General features: G+C 37.6%; 1 protein-coding gene across 4 annotated transcripts in view; it reads left to right on the top strand.

The window, feature by feature from the left end:
- The window catches only part of F8 (coagulation factor VIII), a 152,961-nt gene that overhangs the window by 65,060 nt on the left and 65,838 nt on the right, over window positions 1–22,063 (top strand). For all 4 annotated transcript variants that reach the window (XR_001792396.3, XM_070066324.1, NM_001171271.1 and 1 more), the window contains exons 13-14: window positions 884–1,093; window positions 4,964–8,054. Coding sequence is in view for 3 of the 4 variants with exons in the window: in XM_070066324.1 (XP_069922425.1) it covers window positions 884–1,093; window positions 4,964–8,054 (3,301 nt within the window). In the remaining variant the exon portion in view is untranslated. The remainder of the gene's footprint in view (window positions 1–883; window positions 1,094–4,963; window positions 8,055–22,063) is intronic.

The following is a 22,063-nucleotide window of genomic DNA, read 5'->3' as shown; positions in this document are numbered from 1 at the left end:
GCCATTTGTTCACCCTCCAATGGCCGCCGCGGCCGGCGCTGATCCGATGGCAGGAGCCAGGTACTTATCCTGGTCTCCCATGGGGTGCAGGGCCCAAGGACTTGGGCCATCCTCCACTGCACTCCCGGGCCACAGCAGAGAGCTGGCCTAGAAGAGGGGCAACCGGGACTAGAACCCGGTGTGCCGGTGCTGCAAGGCGGAGGATTAGCCTATTGAGCCACGGCGCCAGCCTGTATTTACTTTTTAATTCTCTCTTTTTTTCTATATACATACTTCTTTTCCATTTGAAAATAAGATGTAGACACTATGCCCTCACCTCTAGAAATGGCAGTGCATGCACCCTAGGCTAAGGATGTGTTGTCACCCTCACACATGGCCATATGAAATCCCAGAGACTCCACAGCAGTGCCCTTTGTGACTGGCAGCCTGGGCTCCAATCACACCTGCCAGTGACAAAGCCCACCCTCCCTGTGGTTGGGAGGACCTGGGAGAATCACCCAATCCTGCCTCTTTCCTTCCCTTGACTCTGGGACAACATTTCCACAAGTCAGCTTTGATGAGTGTCAAGGTTTTCTCTGGTTCCTCTGTGTCAGCTCCTCCTAATAAGTGGCCCATACGGAGACCCTGCTCCTCATCTAACTGCCCTAACACCATAAAGTATCCAAATCCGACTTTTCCGTGGTGATCCATAACTCTGTCTTTGAGACTGGGGGCTAGCTGATCAAGTACTAACAATGTACTTTTGGGGAGGTATAAGGTTATCTCTTCTTGGGAATAAGGTAATGGTCATATCATATAACAACATAATTATATCATGGCAATCACAGCTTAAATATTAAATCTTGGAAACTACTAAACTTCTTTCTTTCCATTTCTTTTGCAGGTATCAATGGCTATGTCTTTGACAGCTTACAGTTGTCAGTTTGTTTGCATGAGGTGGCATACTGGTACATTCTAAGTGTTGGAGCACAGACTGACTTCCTATCTATATTCTTCTCTGGATATACATTCAAACACAAAATGGTCTATGAAGATACACTTACCCTATTCCCATTCTCAGGAGAAACTGTCTTCATGTCAATGGAAAATCCAGGTTAGTTACTTATAGTATTCTTTTACTAACAGCTGTGGTTGCTTCAGTAGCCATTCATATGTTCTCATCTATGTGTATCTGTATATAATGTATCTTTTAAAAATATGGATTCCTTCAAGATTTTCTCTTTGGTTTTCAGCAGTTGCAATATGATATGTATTTATTTTTTTTGCTGTTTTCTACTTTCAATCTATGATTTGTTATATCATTAATTTGAAGAAGTATTTGTTATCTAGCTAGCTCTTCAGATATATCTTCTGAAACTGTATCTATTATTCTTCCTTTTCTGGGATTTCAGTAATACATATGTTATACTATTTGATATTGACACACATCTCTTGGGTATGCTGTTCTGGCTTTTTTTCCTTTCTTGCTGTTTTTCCTCCTACTTTTTCAGTTTGGTTAACTTTTATTGACCTATTTCCTCTTAAATAATTCTCTCTTGAGCTGTGTTGAGTCAACTGATGAATCCATAGATGAAGTTTACAATTTACCTTATTTTCTCCTTGTGTCACTTGTGCATTTGATGGCACAGCTAGGAAACCTTTGCCTAGGTCAACATCAGAAACAATATTTTCCGTTAAGAGTTTTATAGTGTTAAATATACATTTATGTCTATAATCCAATTTGGCCATTTCATTAGTTTGATTAAAATTACAGCCATGTGTTTTGTTATAAGCTTCATATGCTCCCTGGTAACATTTTTTTTCTGAGATTGTTTCTTCTCTGTTTGTTTTGTTGCTCCTTTCCAGCTTTTATAGTGTAGTGTCTTGTTCCTTTTTGTTATTATCACCAAGGCAAATTCTTGCTAAATAAGCTTTTTGCAGAATATTCATGTGCATATATAAGCAACACATCAGAATTTAATTTCAAGTGTATATGAGTTTGTAGACTTGACTTCTCATCAGTTCATCATGATCAAGGCTGCAGGGTTGTTTATTCAATTCTTCCACTCACAAAACTGACTTATACTGTAAAAACTGCATCTGCATCTTATTATTTGTTTAGGTACCATTTTTCTACCTCTTCAGATTTGTGTTGAAAGTGGTCCAGAAAGTCACTGGTGCTAGACTATAAACCCTGAGCCTATTGTTGGCAATGAAGGCTGTCTTTTTGTATCAATATTTGATACTTAATATGAAGAAGTATGTCCTCCCAGACTTTGGTGAAATCTACAGGCTAGCTATAGGCAGTCACTCTTTGATTCTTTTGATACCTGTTTGACATTAACTGCACTTACTCATTTTGTGATATCAACAGACATCTTCTAGCTTCATTGAAGATCAAGTTTGTGTTCTGTCTTGATTATTTGAGGTGATTTATGAAAAGAGCATGAAGAGATACTAGACTTCTTCACTGTGTTAAAAAACTTCCCATCTATTGAAGCTCCATGAATGGCATAGTAGGTTACTATCTGCATGAGGAGTTGGCAAACTATGGCCATTGTTTAGCCTATTGTGATAAATAAAGTTTTACTGAAATGGGGACAAGAATGCTGGTCTTCTCCTATGTATTAAGTTTCCTTATAATCTTTTCTTTCTATTTCATCTGGTTAAATTGCCATTTCAACCTGTATACATCATTTGTGGTCTTAAATTAGGGAAACAGCATCTTTTTTTTTTCTTTTTTGACAGGCAGAGTGGATAGTGAGAGAGAGAGACAGAGAGGGAAACAGCATCTTCTTGTGGTTATATTTGGTATTCCAAGATTTTTGCTCTTAATTTCCTCTAGAATATATAGTAAATTACTTTCAGAGATAGGTACTTCCTTTGAGTGTTGTAACTTTTGCTCCCTTCTTGTTCCTTGGTATTTTTATAGGTTGATCTTGTAGTTTTCTCTTACCCTCAAACAGGGTACAAACTTATACTGATCAAGGTTTGTTAAAGCAGAAAGGATGAGTGGCTTGCTTTTAGCCTAAATATCTATTCACTTAGTGGATGTTGAATTCCATTCTCAACAGCTGGAAGAAAAGTTAAAATTAACTAATCCCAGCTCCATTTCTAGCTTCTACTGGGTCTTTATCTCTCTTCTCCTATGATGGCTTCTTTCCTCTTTCTTTCTTTTATTGTCTTGTAGGCTTATGATCAGATGAATTCTCTCCAAGTTATTTTGATAGGGACTAGTTCCAACAGCTTACAGAATTAAATGGCTCACTGAAAGCTTAATTAGATCACAGAGGCGGGAAGTTAGTCTAAATATATGCAGTGCTGACCAAGTAAAAACTTGGCCTGATGTCTTATTTCCTGTGTCAGGAATTGGAAGAGGAGATTATCAGCTGAGGTAAATTATAATTTTTCTCATTTTCTGTGTATCTGTGATTATATTCCCTTGCTTTTTTCAAATTTAGTACATGTGAAATGTCTTAATTTTTATTTCATTATCTGTTTTATGGATTTTTTTTTGTTGTTGAAGAACCAATTGCTCTTTAAACACATGGATTAAGGTTTGTGAATCAATTATAATGTTTTAATTTATTTTTAATAACATGTAATGCAAGAAAATAATCTAATTACAAAAATTCAAGCAATGTTAAGATTAAGACCCTTTTGATCTCCATTCTCAATACCAGGTCCCTCTCAGAGTTGGTTGTCTGTCCTTGCAGACCTGTTTACTGAGGTTCATTTCCCCCTTTCTTGCCCAGTTACTTTCTAACTCAGAAATTTGAAGGAAATATTTTGGTCATGGTTTCAGTTATAACAGTGGAATTTTTTGAGTCAAAAACATTATGTAAATTATCATTTCTGTTTCAATCCTGGTCTACCCTCACCCAACTTGATTTTATACCAGCAAAAATATGCTTCAAATATCACTAAATTAGGCTCCTAATCCCCAAATGTATGATATAGTCATGTCTCTGTTTTTAGTGAAATCACATTAGTATGACTGTAGATGTTGTTTACTGTGGAATCCAATAGTATTAAATCACAATTTTGCATAACTTAGCTAACCAGAATTTCTGTCTCCCTGTTCTTCTTGTAATGTATTCCCTTTAGTTGTCCTCACTTTTCAAGAGTTCCATCACATAATTTATTAATTTTGCTTAGAAATGGACCTCCTAGAGTCATGCATCTTCCTGCTCTAGTCTGGGCTGGCTCTTTTTAGACCTGAGGCTCATTTATCAACTTCACCTTCCCTCAGGACAGGTACCTGGTTCCTGGATACCATGTATTATTCTTTTTTTGATACACTCCTTTATTTTGGTGGTAATTACTGTGATTACTTTTTGAGAGTGGCTGGATTAGAGGTAGATTTCCTGTGTCCTTGTATATTAGGAAATGCTTTTATTCTTCTTTCCCACTTGATTGATAATTTAACTGCACATATAATGTAATGTGCAGTGATTCCAAAGTGTATTTGACCATAGAAATCTTTTCTTTGGACATCTCATTATTTCACAGGACTCTATGGAATATAATTTTGGGAAAGCCTTCCATTTGAGGGAAAGCTGGATGGGATTAAGGTCTTGCCTGCAAAGATTGTGCTAGTATGTCATGGAGCAATAACACCTAGCCTATATAAAAACTTTCCTGAATTAAGTCAATGTCATCATCAGAGTTGTGTATGAAGTCTCAAGACCTTCCACTATTGTATGTGTTAATTATATTTCTCCATCAATATCCCAATATCCCAATAACTGCTCACTTTTAATCATGGTCCTTTTTTTGTGGTCACAAATAGGCATAGCATAATGGCAAGCAATGCAAAAACCACTTTCACCACCATTGTTAAATGTTATATGTGTCAGGGATTTAAATTGATAACTTGTTAGTGTTTTTTATTTATCTTGGAATGAGGGAGAAACTCTAACACAGGACCTGCTCAGAACCTGGGCTATGAGTAATCAAAGCTTTTTTTCTTTCTCATTTTCAGGTCTGTGGGTTATAGGATGCCACAACTCAGACTTTCGGAACAGGGGCATGACAGCTTTACTAAAGGTTTCTACTTGTGACAGGAACATTGGTGATTATTATGAGGACATATATGAAGATATGCCAATACACTTGTTGAATGAAAACAATGGCATTGAACCCAGAAGTTTCTCTCAGAATTCAAGGCACGCTAGAACTCGGCAAAAGCAATTCACAGCCACCACAATTCCAGAAAATGACATGGAGAACATTGACTCTCCACTTGGAGAGAGAATGCAGATGGCTAAAGTACAAAGTGTCTCTTCTAGTGATTTGCTGATGCTCCTGGGACAGAGTCCTACTCCACATGGATTAGCATTATCAGATCTCCAAGAATCTACATATGAAGCTGTTTCTGATGATAATTCACCTGGAGCAACAGACAATAATGAAGACTTATATAAAGTGGCACACCTCACACCAGAGCTCCATTACAGTGGGGGCATAATATTTACACCTGAACCAGGACTCAAATTAAGATTAAATGAGAATTTGGAGATAACCACACCAGTAGAGTTTAATGAACTTGATCTAAAAGATTCTAGTTCATCACATAACCTAATGACTCCACCAACAATTCCATCAGACAACTTAGCAGGAACTGAAAAGTCAGGTTCCTTAGGATCCCCAAATATGCCAGTTCATGTTGATAGTCAATTAGGCACCGCTATATTGGATAAAAAACTCTCCATCGTTATTGATTCTGGTATACCTCTGAATTTGAATGAAAGAAATAATAATCCCATGTTATTAGAGGTAGATTTAATGAACAATCAAGAAAGTTCACTGGGGAAAAATATATCAATGGACAGTGATAAGTTATTTAAAGAGAAAAGAGTTCATGAATCTGCTTCATTGACCAAAGATAATGCTCCCTTCAAAGTTCCTATCTCTTTGTTAAAGACAAACAAGTTATCTCATAACTCAACAACTACTAAAGAGACCCACACTGATGGCCCAACATTATTTATTGAGAATAGTACATCAGTCTGGCAAAATATTATATTAGAAAATGATACTGAGTTTCAAGAAGTGACATCTTTGATTTATGATGAAATGCTTATGAGTAAAAATACTACAGCTTTGAGGCTAAATCATGAGTTAAATAAAAATACTTCATCAGAAGATGTGAAAATGGTCCATCAAAAAAAAGAAGGTCTTGTGACTCCAGATGCAGAAAATCCAGATATGTCATTCTTCAAGATACTGTTATTGCCAGACTCACCAAATTGGTTTAAGAGGACCTATGGAAAGAACTCTCTGAACTCTGCTCAGGGGCCTGGTCCAAAGAAATTAATATCCTTAGGATCAGGAAAATCTGTGAAAGATGAGAATTTCTTATCTGAGAAAAATAAAGTAGCAGTGGGAGAGGATGCATTTACAAAAGACACAGGACTCAAAGAGATGATTCTTCCAAGCAACGGGAGTATGTTTGTTACTAACTTGACTAATGTCTGGGAAAATGATACCCACAATCAAGAAAAGAATTTTCAGGAAGAGGTAGAAAAGAAGGAAGAATTAGTCCAAGAGAATGTAGTTATGCCTCAGGTGTATACAATGAATGGCACCAAGAATTTTCTGAAAAAACTTTTCTTGGTGAGCACTAGTCAAAACATAGGTCTAGATGACACCAGGCCATTAAATGATTCAGTAAATAGAGCAGATATTCAGATCACTCACTTTTCAAAAAGAAAGGAAGAAGAGGAAGATAACTTGAAAGGCTTGGGAAATCAAACAAAGCAAATGGTAGATAAATATTCAAGCACCACAAGAATGTCTCCTAATTTAAGTCAGCACAATGCTATCAATGAACGTGGTAAGCAAGCTTTGAAACAATTTACACACTCACTAGAAGAAATAGAAATTGAAAGGGGAATAAGTGTGGATGATACCTCAACCCAACAGTCCAAAAACACAAAATATTTGACCCAAAGTGCCCTCACACAGATGAACTGCAATGAAAAGAAAAAGGTTGTTACTCAATCTCCTACATCGGATGGCCCATTGAGGAGTCATAACATCATCCACATGAATGGTTCTGTGTTACCCACTGCAAATCTATCAGTATTTCCATCTATTAGACCTACAGATCTGACCAAGATCCCATCCCAGAATAACTCGCCTCATCTTCTAACACCAGCCTATAATTATAAATTTATGGAGAGAAGTCCTGGAGTCCAAAAAAACAATCATTTATTACAAGACGCCAAAAAAAATAACCTTTCATTAGCCATCTTACCCTTAGAGGTGGTCAGAGATCAAGAAAAGGTTGGCTCCCTGGGAACAAGTGCCACAAACTCAGTCATGTACAAGAAATTTGATAACGTGGTACTCTTGAAACCAGGCTTGCCTGAAGCATCTAGCAATGTTGAGTTGCTTCCTAAAGTTCCCATTCATCAGGAAGACCTTTTCTCTGAAGTAACTAGTAATGGGTCTCCTGATCACCTAGATCTAGTGGAAGAGAGCCTTCAGAAAACACAGGGAGCTGTTAAATGGAATAAAGTAAACAGACCTGGAAAAGTACTCTTTCTGAAAGAGGCAGCAGAAAACCCTGAAAAGACTCCCTCCAAGCTGATGATGCCTCTTGTTTGGGACAACCAATATGTTACTCAGACACCAAAAAAAGAGTGTAAATCCCAAGAGAAGTCACCTAAAAACACAGATTTTAAGACAAAGGACAGCATTTTGTCCCTGACTCCTTGTGAAAACAATTATGCAATAGAAACAATGAATGAGGGACAAGATAGGCTCCCAAGAGAAGCCAGCTGGGCAAAGCAAGGAGGAACTGGAAGTTTGTGCTCTCAAAACCCATCAGATTTGATACACCAAGAAAGGAAAATAACCCTTACTACCATTCAATCACAGCAAGAAGAAATTTACTATGATGATACCATCTCATCTGAAATAAAGAGGGAAGATTTTGACATTTATGGTGAGGATGAAATCCAGGGTCCCCGCAGCTTTCAAAAGAGAACACGACACTATTTTATTGCTGCAGTGGAGCGGCTTTGGGATTATGGAATGAGTACATCCCCCCATGCTCTAAGAAACAGGTATGAGTCCATTGGTTATTTTTCTTTTTACTTAATAGGTGCTAAAATGGTAGGAAAGGCAGTACCAATCTGCAGCAATGAAACTCCAGTGAACACTGAAACCATGTAGCAAAATCTAGATGAAGCTAGGAAGTAAATGGGAAGTTAGGTGATGACAACAACAACGAAAATTAGAGTATGGTAAATAAATATGGCATGAAAGACCTACTCTGGTGCTATGGATAGGAGAGGGGTTTTCAAGAGGTTTTCAAGAGGGTGGAAGAGTCAGGATCAAGAAGAGGCAGTGGAGAGTAGGAAGAATGTCAATAGGATTGATATATGAGTTGCAAGGGAAATCGCTGAGGCCTCAGAGAGAAAGGTAGGAAAATGTGTGATTAAAGAATTGTTTTTCAAGGTACTGGGGATCCAGAGGGCAAAGTGGGAGGATTTGATTTTTAAAGGAGCAGAGGCAGATTGGGCAGGGGAGAGATAGTGCAGCTAAATTTGGAAGATAAACACATGGACATTTAGTTGACAAATACTTATGGAACACCTACTATATGCCAGAAATTTCTATAGACATTGGATTGCAGCCAGTAAGAACTTACATTCTATTGGGGATAGCAAGAAATAATAAATTAGTATAAAAATAAATGAGGGACTCTCAATGGTACTATTGAGAAGTAGAATAGACTTATATGGTAGAAAGAGACTTGGGTGTTACTTCACCTGTGGTGATCACAGAAATCTTCTTTGTGAAGTTAAGACTTAAAGGATGATAAAGAGGTCAGCTGATGAAGGTCTAAGAGAAGATGTTTCCAGATAGGGACAGAAAATGCAAAAGCCCTGAGAATGGGACAAGTTTAGCATGTTTGAGGAACAAAAAATGACAAGCACAAAGGGAGTACAGTGAAGGATTCAGGGAGACAAGGTAATAGAGATGAGCAGCAATCAGATAAAAATGTCCTAGAGGAAGAGTAGAGCTGCCTTAATCATTTGTCACTTTCTCACTTTGCTTTCTACCTGAAGTGAGTCCCTATTGCTACACAAAAACCATAGAATATTATAGTCCACTGAACTTCCCCCTCTTCTTGATCTCTATTTTACATTTTCTGATTTTTCCTTAAATCTCTAACACTTTTCAGCCATTCTCCAACACCCATTCACAGCTGATTCTGTGTAACAACCTCCACAGTCCTTCTGGTACCATATTTACTGACATTTGTTCCTATATACTTTGCCTTCACACTCAAGACAATAAATACACTGTGTTCCTAAATAAAGCCAATCTCTACAGTTTTGCACTTGGTGCCATCCCTTCTTCCCTCATTAAAAAAAAAGTAGATCCTAAAATTCCCCCTCTACTCTCCTACACCATTCATTTCTCATTCTCCATTATATCAATTTCATCATTATCAACTGTGCTATTATGTCTCCCATTATCTTTACAGAAAATGTCTTAAAATAATTGTCCCTATTTCCTGCCTTTGTTTATTTCCCTTTTATTCTCCCTTTAACTCACTACGAAGTAACTTTCATCTCCATTATTCCACACAAGCTACTCTATTCTTTTTTAAAATTTTATTTAAGTTATATAAGTTTTATGTAATACACACACACACACACACACACACACAGATTTAGGAACACCCCACCCACACTCCAACCCTTCTTCCTCCTTCTTCCCTCTCACATTCCCACTCTTAATTTTTACAAAGATAAATTTTCAGTTTACTTAATGATCGTATAGTTAACCCACACTAAGTAAAAGAGTTAAACAAATAGTATGAAGGGAAAAAAAAACACTGCTCCTCTATTCTTGATACATGTTTTCACATCGCTTTTCTGATGCCATTTTCCCTTCATTTTTCTACTAAATTAATTTATAATCTTCCTCTTCTTCATCTCCCTGATTCTTCTTCATCTTCCTGATCTTTAAATACCAGAGTACTCCAACTTATCCTCTATTTACATTCATCCCTGTCATGATATTGTCTAGCATTATAGTTTTAAGCACTGTATATATGCAGACAAATCCCAGTTATATGAGTATATGTCTATCTCAAATCTGTTCCATGCATTTGAAATTTACATATCAGCTCTCTATCTTAACATGTACAAAGTTAGAGCCCAATTTCTGACTTCTCCCTCAAAACTGCTGCTTGCCCAGTCTTCTCCATGGAACTTAATGACCATGCCTTCATTTCAGTTACCCAGATCCCAAACTGACATTATTTGTAACTCCCCTTTTTCTCTCACGGTTACATCCATCAGAAGAAATTGCTGGCAATAATAGAGAGAAAGAGAGAGAGAGAGAGAGAGAGAGAGAGAGAGAGAGAGAAAGGGAGAAAGGGAGAAAGGGAGAAAGGGAAGAAAGGGAGAAAAGAAGGAAAGAAGGAAAGAAGGAAAGGAGGAAAGGAGGGAGGGAGGGAAGGAGGGAAGGAGGGAAGTGAAATAACTAGAATTGGGGCAAGTGTTCAGCCTATTGCTTATGATACCCATGTCCCACATCAGACTGAGTTTTGGGTTCCTGGCTTCAGCCTGGCCCAAGACTGGCTGTTGTAGGCACTTGGGAAGTAAATCAGCAGGTGGAAGATCTTTCTCTGTCTCTTTGCCTTTCAAAAATAAATAAATAAACAAATAAATAAATAAAATGAAGGCCAATTGTTAAATTTAAAAAATGCTGCAAAAATTTTGAAATTCAAATATACTCTTTTAAAATTTTCATTAATATAGAGAGAACAGATTTCATGTATTTCATAGGTACATTTCTAAGAAAAAACCTTACTTCCCTCCTTCCCTCTCTTCCTCCCTCAATCCCCTTCCTTCCTACATTTCCTTAATTTTTACAAAAGCATAATTTCAATTTACTTTATAATCACAGTCTTAATGCATCACTAACAATAATATTCAACAAATAAAAAGTAGACCACTGGCCGGCGCCGTGGCTCACTAGGCTAATCCTCCGCCTTGCGGCGCCGGCACACCGGGTTCTAGTCCCGGTCGGGGTGCCGGATTCTGTCCCGGTTGCCCCTCTTCCAGGCCAGCTCTCTGCTGTGGCCAGGGAGTGCAGTGGAGGATGACCCAAGTGCTTGGGCCCTGCATCCCATGGGAGACCAGGAGAAGCACCTGGCTCCTGCCATCGGATCAGCGTGGTGTGCTGGCTGCAGCGCGCTGGCTGCCGTGGCCATTGGAGGGTGAACCAATGGCAAAGGAAGACCTTTCTCTCTGTCTCTCTCTCTCACTGTCCACTCTGCCTGTCAAAAAAAAAAAAGTAGACCACTGTTCCACAGGTGTATAGACAAGAGTTAAAACAATAAACAAATCATTAAGATGTCTATATCATTCCTATACATTTTGTGTATTCTATATTAATTACCACACATCAGAGAAAACATATGCTATTTGTCATTTGGGGACTGGCTTATCTCACTAAGCATAATGGTTTCCAGTTGCATCCATTTTGTTGCAAAAGACAAGATTTCATTCTTCTTTATGGCTAATACTTCATAGTGTATATATACTGCATTTTCTTTATCCAATTATTCGATGGTGGATATCTGGGTTGATTCCATATCTTAGCTACTGTGAATTGAGCTGCTATAAACATCATGGTACAGATCACTCTTTCATATGCTGATTTCATTTTGTTTGGGTAAATTCCCTGGAGTTGGATGGCTGGGTCATATGGTAGGTCTATTTTCAGATTGCTGAGGAATCTACATACTGTCTTCCACAATGGCTGTACTAGTTTATGTTCTGACCATAGACTTTCTAAGCATGCATTTTCCGTGAATGTTTTTAAGACCCTTCAGATGCATTGATTTAAAATTTTTTTTTACCAAAACTTGGTTTTTTACCAAAAACTTAATACTTTTAATCCAATTTCTCTGTGAGCCTATTGAAGTACCCTTGTACAGAGGCTTAATTTATGACAAAGGTATCACAGAACAATAGTTTTCAATAGAAGGTTCTAGGAACTCTTGGAATCATGTGGAAAAAATATTAAACTGAATTCCTTAGTCACATCATGCACAAAAATCCACTAACATTGGGTTGCAAGTATAAAAGTGAAAGATAAAAAAAGTGCAAGTATAAAAGTAACATTGGGTTGCAAGTATAAAAGTGAAAGATAAAAAAAGTGCAAGTATAAAAGTGAAAGATAAAAAGGCTTTAAGAAGAAAGAGAATATCTAACTTCAGGGTAAGGGAAGACATTAAGATATGAAAAGCACTTAATGTGAAGGACTTTTGATAAATTTCTTTTTTTAAAGATTTATTTATTAATTTGAAAGCCAGAGTTACACAGAGAGGGAGAGGGAGAGGGAGAGGAAGAGGGAGAGAGAGGGGGGAGGTCTTCCATCTGTTGGTTCACTCCCCAGATGGCTGCAATGGCCGAAGCTGCACCTATCCGAAGCCAGGAGCCAGGAGCTGCTTTTGAGTCTTCTATGTGGGTACAGTGGCCCAAGCACTTGGGCCATCTTCTACTGCTTTCCCAGGCCATAGGAGAGAGCTGGATCCCAGAGCAGCTGATACTCAAACCAGTGCCCATATGGGATGCCGCCACTGCAGGCAGTGGCTTTACCTGCTACGCCACAGCGCCGGCCCCTGATAAATTTCATTACATTAAATTGTGAACTTATGCTCCATCAAAAGATAACATAAAGAGAATGAAAAGATTAGCAACGGAGGGGAGATGTTTGCAACACACAAGGCAAAGGATCTATACTAAGATTATATAGAGCTGGACGTGTATTGAGGCACAGCAGGTTAAACTGACCCTTGCTACACAGTCATCCCTTATCAGAGTACCAGTTCAAGTCCAGGCTGCTCAGCTTCTGATGCAGCTTCCTGCTAGAGCACCTGGGAAAGCAGAGGGAGATGACTCAAGTACTTAGGCCCCTGCTACCCATGTAGGAGACTCGTCTAGACCCAGCTGTTACAGGCATTTGGGGTGTGAACCACTGGAGAGAAGATATTTCTCTCTCTCTATCTTTCTCTATCTCTCTGTCCCCATCTTTCCCTCCCCCTCCTCTCCCTGTCACTCTGCCTTTCAAACAAATAAATAAATAGATATATAAATAATTTTTGAAAGATTATGTACTCTGTTAATTCAATAACAAAAAAGCAAACTAATAAGAAATTAGTAGAAAAGATTAAGTTTATTTTGGTACGAAACAGTTTGTAAATCAATATGTCTCCATTAATCAGAGAAATGCAAAATAAAATCACAATGAGACATTACTATTCCACCACAAAAATTGCAAAAAAATGCAAAAATGTAGTCAATACTAAGTATTTGTGAAGATTTTAAGCAAATGGAACTCTTAGGCATTGCTGATTAACAAGTAAAATGGTGCAGCTGCTTTGGAAAACATATGCATTCCACTCCTAAACATGGACCTAACAGAAATGTGTGTGTGTGTGTGTGAGTGTGTGTGTGCACGCAGATTTTTTCTTAACCAAAAGACATGTTCCAGAAAGCTCAAATTAGGACTGTTTGTAAACACCAAAAAATTAGATACAGCTCATATGTCCGTGATTATTGGGATATATTCATATAATGGAATACTATTAAACAATAGGAATGAACAAGCTATAGCTGCAGACAACATAGACAGATCTCACAACTATAATACTGGTTGACAGAAGCAAGAAATGAAATATATACTTCCACAATATGTTTATATTTACATCAAAAACAGTAAAAACTGAACTGTGTTCTTTAAGGTTAAGTGTATAAGCTGAAAAATTATGAAGAAAAGCAAAGAAATACTTATCATCAATGTAAGATTGGTGGTTACCTTTAGTAGGGAAGTGAAGGCTGTGATTGAAAGGGACAGAAAGTGATTCTTTAGGGTTGCTGGAAATGTTCTTAATCATGGTACTCTGCATTTTTTTACCCAGAACATTTATGTTTTATGCAATTTGTTATTTTAATTCACATGTTTAAGTTATTTTTAAGTAAAGAAAAGAGGTCCCCAATGGAATGAAGCTGGAAATTAACAATATAAGAAACTCTAAAAAATATAAAAGCACATGGAAACCAAACAACATGCTCCTGAATGAACAGTGGGTCATAGAAAAAATCAAAATGGAAATAAAAAACTATTTGAAAAGAATGAAAATTATAATACAATATATCAAAATGTACAGGATACAGCAAAAAGCAGTGTTAATAGAAAAGTTAACAGCAATTAATGCCTACATCAATAAATTTGAAAGGTATCAAATAAATGATCTAACAATTCACTTAAGGACTCAGAAAAAAACATGATCAAACCCAAAATTAGTTGGAGGAAAGAAATAATAAAAATTAGAGAACAAAACAAATTTAAAAACATACAAAAGATCAGAGAAATGAAGAGCTGAGTTTTTGAGAAAATCAACAAAATTAACACACCATTGGCCCAACTAACCAAAAAAGAGGGAGAAGATCCAAATCAATATAATTAGAGATGAAAAAGGAGACGTTACACCTGGTACCACAGAAATAAGAAGAATCATCAGGAATTATTATAAACAGCTATATGCCAAAAATTGGAAAATGTAGAAGAAAATGATAAATTTCTAGACACATATAATTGGCCAAAATTGAGCCATGAAGACATAGAAAACCTGAATAGACCAATAACCAAGATGGAGATTGAATCAGTGATAAAGACACACCCAAAAAAGAAAAGCCCAGGACCAGATGGCTTCAAGGCTGAATTCTACCAATCTTTTAAAGAACTAATCCAAGGACAGGGGCCAAGATGGCAGTATAGCAGCAGGACATTCCAAGTTGTGCAGGGAAAAATGGATAGTTAGTGAGCAGAGGGGATGCAAGCTGCTGGCAGAATCACAAGAAGGAGGGAAAGGTGGTGGACATGCAGCAAAGGAGTGGAAGAGGGGCCAAATGAGGAGATTGATGCTGCTCCCCTCCCCCAGCAAACCAGGTGAGAGGTTGCAAGTCCATGGAGCTGTGGACAGCAGCAGGTGGGGAAGTTTGGCGAATGGCATTTGAAGCTCCAAGCAGGAAAAAGGAGAAATTGTAGGGGAACAGGCAGAGAGGTTGGGCATGCCATGGTTCTTCTGTGTCTCCCCCTCTCCCTGTAGCTGGACCTACACCCAGGGGTGAAATGCCATATTGATTGTTTACATTTTCAAGTGTAAGCAGGGGGCCACCACGTCTGCCTCTCATGCACACACCCATCAATTGCAGGGGCCACCTCACAACATACCCACCCAGGAACAAGGATCATGGCATTTCAGAGTGATTTCCTCCCCACCACTCAAGCTGTACAACAAGGAATTGTCCTAAACAGTAAATCCTGAGCTCATTTCATGTGCTAGTGAGAAGCGGGCCTGGCCCCAGTAGGTGGGGCTTAGTGCCCCAAAGCCCTGGTACCCGCCTTCATCATGATCCAGAAGTAAACAGAGCTCCAGGAGGTGAGGCTGTGTGCTTCCACTTGCAACACAGAGACACATAGCAGCTCATAGCAAAGGGAAATAAATTTAAAAATAAAATCAACAGGAAATGCCAAAGAACAAAGGAAAAATCCTAAATAAAAATAAGGAAGACTTTATAAATTCTCCAGTGGAGCAATACAAATCCTCAATAATGAAGGCTGAAGAAGAGATAGAGGATATGCCAGAAAAGGAATTCAGAAAATTAATAGATTACATAGAAGCAATCAGAAAGAAATTCATGATCTAAATGAAAAGTGCTCCCAAGAAATTGAAGCCAGAATGAAATACTGGAAATGAAAAATTCAGTAGACTAAATAGAAAAATGCAGTGGGAAGTCTTAGCAATTAAATAGATGAGACAGAAGAAAGAACATCAGAACTAGAAGACAAACTTACAGAAATAATACAGTCAGGCCAAATACAAGAAGAATTTAGAAAATTAAAAATCACGGTTGAAGAGTTACAAGATTCTATCAAATGACCAAACTTACGGATCCTAGGAAGTCCAAAAGGTGTGGAAAGACAGAGGGATTGGAAGACCTTCTTAATGAAATAATATAGAACTTCCACAATTTGGAGAGACACCCAAGTAGAATAAATACACAGAACTCCCACTAGACACACCAGAAAAGAACTTCATCACTACACGTAGTACAAAAATCACATCAGTGAAACACAAAGAGCAGATCTTACAATGTGCACAAGAGAAACAACAAATCACATTCAGAGGAAACCCAATTAGATTCATCTCAGACTTCTCATCTCAAACCCTACAGGCAAGGAGACAATGGTGAGACATAGTCCAAGTCCTAAGAGAAAAAAAAAACTGTCAACCCAGAATACTGTACCCTGTAAAACTTTCATTTATGAATGAAGGAGAAATAAAGATCTTCCACAACAAGCAGAAATTGAAAGAATTTGTAAGTATTTGCCCATGCCTACAAAAGAGACACAAGGATGTGCTACACAGAGAAACACAGAAACAGAAACATCACAACAAAAGAAGATGAATGCAGAAAATGACCCAGCAAAGGTACAAATGAAATCCAAAATACATAAACAGGACTATTTAAGGAAACATGGCAGGGCAAAGATGGCATTTAATAATAGTCATACTGAATTCAAATGATCTCAACTCCCCAGCTGAAATACACACTGGCTGAATGTATTAAAAAATAAAACCCATCTATTTGCTGCCTACAAGAAACACATCTTACCAACAAAGACACATGCAGACTGAAAGTGAAAGGATGGAAAAAGATTATCCATGCTAACAGAAACCAAAAAAGAGCTAGTGTGGTCATCCTAATATCAGACAAAATAGACTTTAACACAAAAACTAATAAAAGAGACAAAGAAGGACACTATATAATGATTAAAGGATCAATTCAACAGGAAGATGTGACTATTATAAATGTGTATCCACCTAATTACAGGGCACCTGGCTATTTAAAAGAATTGTTAGGGACTTAAAGGGAGATATAGACTCAAATACAATAGTAATTGGGGACTTATACCCCACTTTCAACAAGGGACAGATCAACCAGACAGAAAATCAACAAGGAAACAACAGAGCTAATTGACAGCACAGACCAAATAGACCTGGCAGATAACTACAGAGCCTACCACCTTACAGCCACAGAGTACACATTTTTTCTCCAGGGCATGGAATGTTCTCTAGGATTGACCATATGCTAGGCCATAAAGTGAGTCTCAGCAAATTCAAAAAAAATGAAAATCATACCATGCATCATCTCAGTCCACAATACAATGAAGCTGGAAATCAACAACTCAAAAATCTCTACATCATATGCAAACATGTGGAGAATGAACAACATGTTTCTGAATGAACATTGTGTCATAGAAGAAATCAAAAGAGAAATAAAAAAATTTCTAGAAAAAAATGAAGATGGTAATACAATATACCAAAATTTGTTGGATACAGCAAAAGCAGTGCTAAGAGGAATGTTTATAGCAATTGGTGCCTACATCAAGAAACTGGAAAGGCACCAAATTAAATGAACTACCTATGCACTTCAAGAATCTAGAAAAACAACAGCAAACTAAACCCCAAACTAGATGAATAAAAGAAATAATCAACATTAGAGAAGAAATAAGTACAGTTGAAACAAAATAATTATAAAAGATCAGCAAAATGAAGAGCTGGTTTTAAAAAAAAAACTAAAAATAATTTAAACACCATTGACCTAACTGACCAAAAAAAAAGAAGAGAGAGGACCAAAATCAATACAATTAGAAAAGACAAAGGAAATGTAACAACAGACACCACAGAAATAAAAAAGAATCATCAGAAATTACAACAAAGAGCTATATGCCAACACATTGGGAAACCTAGAAGAAATTAACAAATTCCTGGACACATACAACCTACATAAATTGAGCCATGAAGACACAGAAAACCTAAACAGACCAATAACCAAGACAGAAATTGAATCAGTAATAAAGACCTTCCCAACAAAGAAAAGCCCAGGACCAGATGGCTTCATTACTGAATTCTAACAGACATTTAAAGAACAACTAACTCTAATTCTTCTCAAGCTGTTCAAAACAATTGAAAGGGAGAGAATCCTCCCAAATTCTTTCTATGAGGCCAGCATCATCTTAATTCCTAAACCAGAAAAAAGATACAACAGAGAAAGAGAACTACAGGCCAATTTCCTGATAAACATAGGTGCAAAAATCCTCAATAAAGTACTAGCCAATGAAATCCAATAACACATCAGGAAGATCATTCACCCAGACCTAGTGGGGTTTCTCCCTGATGTGCAGGGATGTCTGAACATTCATACATCAATCAATGTGATACATCACACTAACAAGCGGAGAAAAAAAACATTTAATTATTTCAGTAGATGTAGAGGAAGCATTTGATAAAATACAATACCCTTTCAAGATGAAAACTCTAAGCAAACACAATCAAGGCAATTTATGACAAACCCACAGCCAGTGTCCTATTGAATGGGGAAAAGCTGGAAATATACCCACTGAGATCCAGAATAAGACAAGAATGCCCCCTGTCACCATTTATTTTCAATATAGTCCTGGAAGTTTTAGCCTGAGCCATTATGCAAGAAAAAAGAAATCAAAGGGATACAAATTGGGAAGCAGGAATTCAAATTATCCCTATTTGCAGACAACATGATTCATTATATAGGGGATCCAAAAGACTCCAATAAGAGGCTATTGAATCACATAGAAGGGGTTGGTAAAGTAGCAACATATAAAGTCAATACACAAAAATCAACAGCCTTTGTATACACAGGCAATGCCATGGCTGAGAAAGAACTTCTAATATAAATCATATTCATAATAGCTATAAAAAATCAAATATCTTGGAATAAATTTAACCAAGGATGTCAAAGATTTCTGCAATGAGAATTACAAAACATTAAAGAAAGAAATAGAAGATACAAAAAATGGAAAAACCTCCCACATTCATGGATTGAAAGAATAAATATTATCAAAATGTCCATTCTTCTGAAAGGAATTTACAGATTAAATGCGATACCAACCAAATACCAAAGACATTCTTCTTAGAATTAGAAAAAAGTGATACTGAAATTCATATGGAGGCACAGGAGACCTCAAATAAAAAAGTAATCTTACACAACAAAAACAAAGGTAGAGGCATCACAATACAAGATTTCAAGATATACTGTTAGGCAGCTTTAATCAAAACAGCCTGGTACTGGTACAAAAACAGATGTTAGACCAATGGAACAGAATAGATGCCCCAGAAATCAATCCAAACATCTACAACCAACTTATATCTGATCAAGGATCTAAAACCAATTCCTGGAGCAAGGACAGTCTCTTCAACAAATGGTGCTGGGAAAACTGGATTTCCACATGCAGAAGTATGAAGCAAGACCCCTAACTTACACCTTACACAAAAAGCCACTAAACATGGATTAAAGATCTAAATCTATGACCTGACACCATGAAATTAATTGAAAACTTTGGGGAAACCCTGCAAGACATTGGCACAGGCAAAGAACTCCTGGAAAAGACCCCAGAGGCACAGGCAGTCAAAGCCAAAATAAACAAATGGGATTACCTCAAATTGAGAAGCTTATGTACAGCAAAAGAAACAGGAAAGTGAAGAGGCAACCAACAGAATGGGAGAAATTATTTGCAAACTATGCAACTGATAAAGGATTAATAACCACAATCTACAAAGAGATCAAGAATCTCCACAACAACAAAACAAACAGCCCAGTTAAAAGATGGATAAAGGACTTAAACAGACATTTTTCAAAAAAGGGAAATCCAAATGGCCAACAGACACATGAAAAAATGTTCATGTTCGCATGAGAATCAAAACCATAGTGAGGTTTCACCTCACTCCAGTTAGAATGGCCCTCATACAGAAATCAACAAACTTTAAATACTGGAGAAGATGTGGGGGGAAAGGTACTCTAATCCATTCTGATTTGAATGTAAACTGGTAAAGCCACTATGGAAGACATTATGGAGATACCTCAAAATCTGAATATAGTTCTACCATATGACCCAGCCATCCCACTCTTCAGAATTTAGTCAAGGGAAGTGAAATCAGTAAACAAAAGAGCTATCTGCACCTTTATGTTTATTGCAGCTCAATTCACAATAGCTAAGACATGGAGTCAACCTAAATATCCATCAACCAAAGACTGGATAAAGAAATGGGATATGTACAATATGGAATACTACACAACATTAAAAAAATGAAATTGGTCATTCGCAAAAAAAAATGGATTTGGAAAAATTTATACTTAGTGAAATAATCCAGTCCCAAAGGGACATATACTATATGTTTTTCCTGATCCATGAGAACTAATAGCACACCGAAAATGAATGCTGTAGAAGTGAAACTGACACTTTAAGGAACAATGATTTAAATGGCTCTTGTCTTCACTGTCATGGAACAGGTTTTGTTAAATTTTTAAAAATATTTTATTTTTTTATTTTCTCTTCTTCATACTATATGTTGAACTCTCTGCTTAAGATAGTTAATCATATGTATATAAAGTCAATTGAAAATAGATTTCAGTAAAAAAAAAAAACAAGAGGGGAAATAAGAGAGGGAGGAGGAACTTTGTAACTGTAAAGCTGTAAAATGCCATCTTAATTTTTTAAACATTTATTTATTTATGAATGTCAGAGTAACACAGAAAAAAAGGAGAGACAGAGAGAGAGAGAGAGAGGTCTTCCATCCACTGGTTCACTTCTCAGTTGGCCGCAACAGCCCGAGCTGTGCTGATCTGAATCCAGGAGCCAGGAGCTTCTTTCGGGTCTCCCATATGGGTTCAGGGGCCCAAGGCTTTGGGCCATCTTCAACTGCTTTCCCAGGCCATAGAAGAGCTGGATAGGAAGTGGAGCCGCTGGGTCTTGAACCGGCACCCATATGGGATGCTGTCACTGCAGGTGATGACTTTACCGCTATGCCACTACACTGGCCCCACATCTTAATTGTTAAAGTGATCATATTAAGTGTTAAAATGGACATATAGATAGGATTAAGTATTAAGGGATCACATAAATAGTATGAAGTGCCTGGTAATAATAATAGACAGAATTACAAAGGAGGGAATGTCCAACATGGGAAGCAGTCCACACACCAGACTCATAGAATGACAATCACTTTAAATAACACTCTGACCTCAGAATTAGCCCTTAAGGCATTTGGATGTGGCTGAAAAGCCCATGAGAGCAATTCAGGCATGGAAAGCCAAGACACTGTGACAAAAATTATTATACATAAAGGATCTTTGTGAGTGAAACTCCAGTGGAAAGAAGGGGCCATCAAAGAAGGATGTGCTTTTCTCTGTAGGGAGGAGAGGACTTGCACTTTAATTATGACCTTGTCGAAATACTGACAGTTTGTGGTCACAAAAGTTTTCCATAGCCTTGACAGCTCATGGCCAGAGCCTTGGGTGATCACTGACATTATAAATAAGGATGTTAATTGTTAAATTAACAACAGAAGTCACTGTGCACTTATTCCCCATGTAGGACCTCTGTCCTTAATGAGTTGTCCACTACAATTTAACTGTAAAACTTGTTCTCAAACAGTACTTTTTACATTGTGTGTGTATGTGGGGGGTGCAAACTGTTGAAATCTTTACTTAGTATAGAGTTGGTCTTCTGTATATAAAGTTAATTAAAATAAATCTTAATGAAGAATGGGATGGGAGCGGGAATAGTCGGTGGGATAGGAGTGGGGGTGGGAGGGTGGGGGAACTACTATAGTCTTAAAGTTGTACCTTTGAAATTTGCATTCATTAAATAAAATCTTTTAAAAAAAAGTTCACTAGAGGGACAGCCATCATGCCTGTGACATTAGCATCCCATAACAGCACTGGTTTGAGTGCCAGGAACTCCACTTCCAATTCAGCTCTCTGCTAATGAGCCTGGGAAGGAAGCAGAGAATGGTCAATACTTAGGCACTTGCTACCCACGTGGGAGACCTGGATGAAGCTCCATGACCCTGGGTTCAGCCTGGACCAGCCCCAGCTGCAACGGGAGTGAACTCGCAGATGGAATATCCCTGTAACTCTGTATTTCAAATAAATAAAAA

This window comes from Oryctolagus cuniculus, chromosome X, assembly GCF_964237555.1.
Source record: "Oryctolagus cuniculus chromosome X, mOryCun1.1, whole genome shotgun sequence".
NCBI classification, from domain to species: Eukaryota; Metazoa; Chordata; class Mammalia; order Lagomorpha; family Leporidae; genus Oryctolagus; species Oryctolagus cuniculus.
Note: the sequence above shows the minus strand (reverse complement) of the source record. Positions and strands in the feature narration are given on the sequence as shown.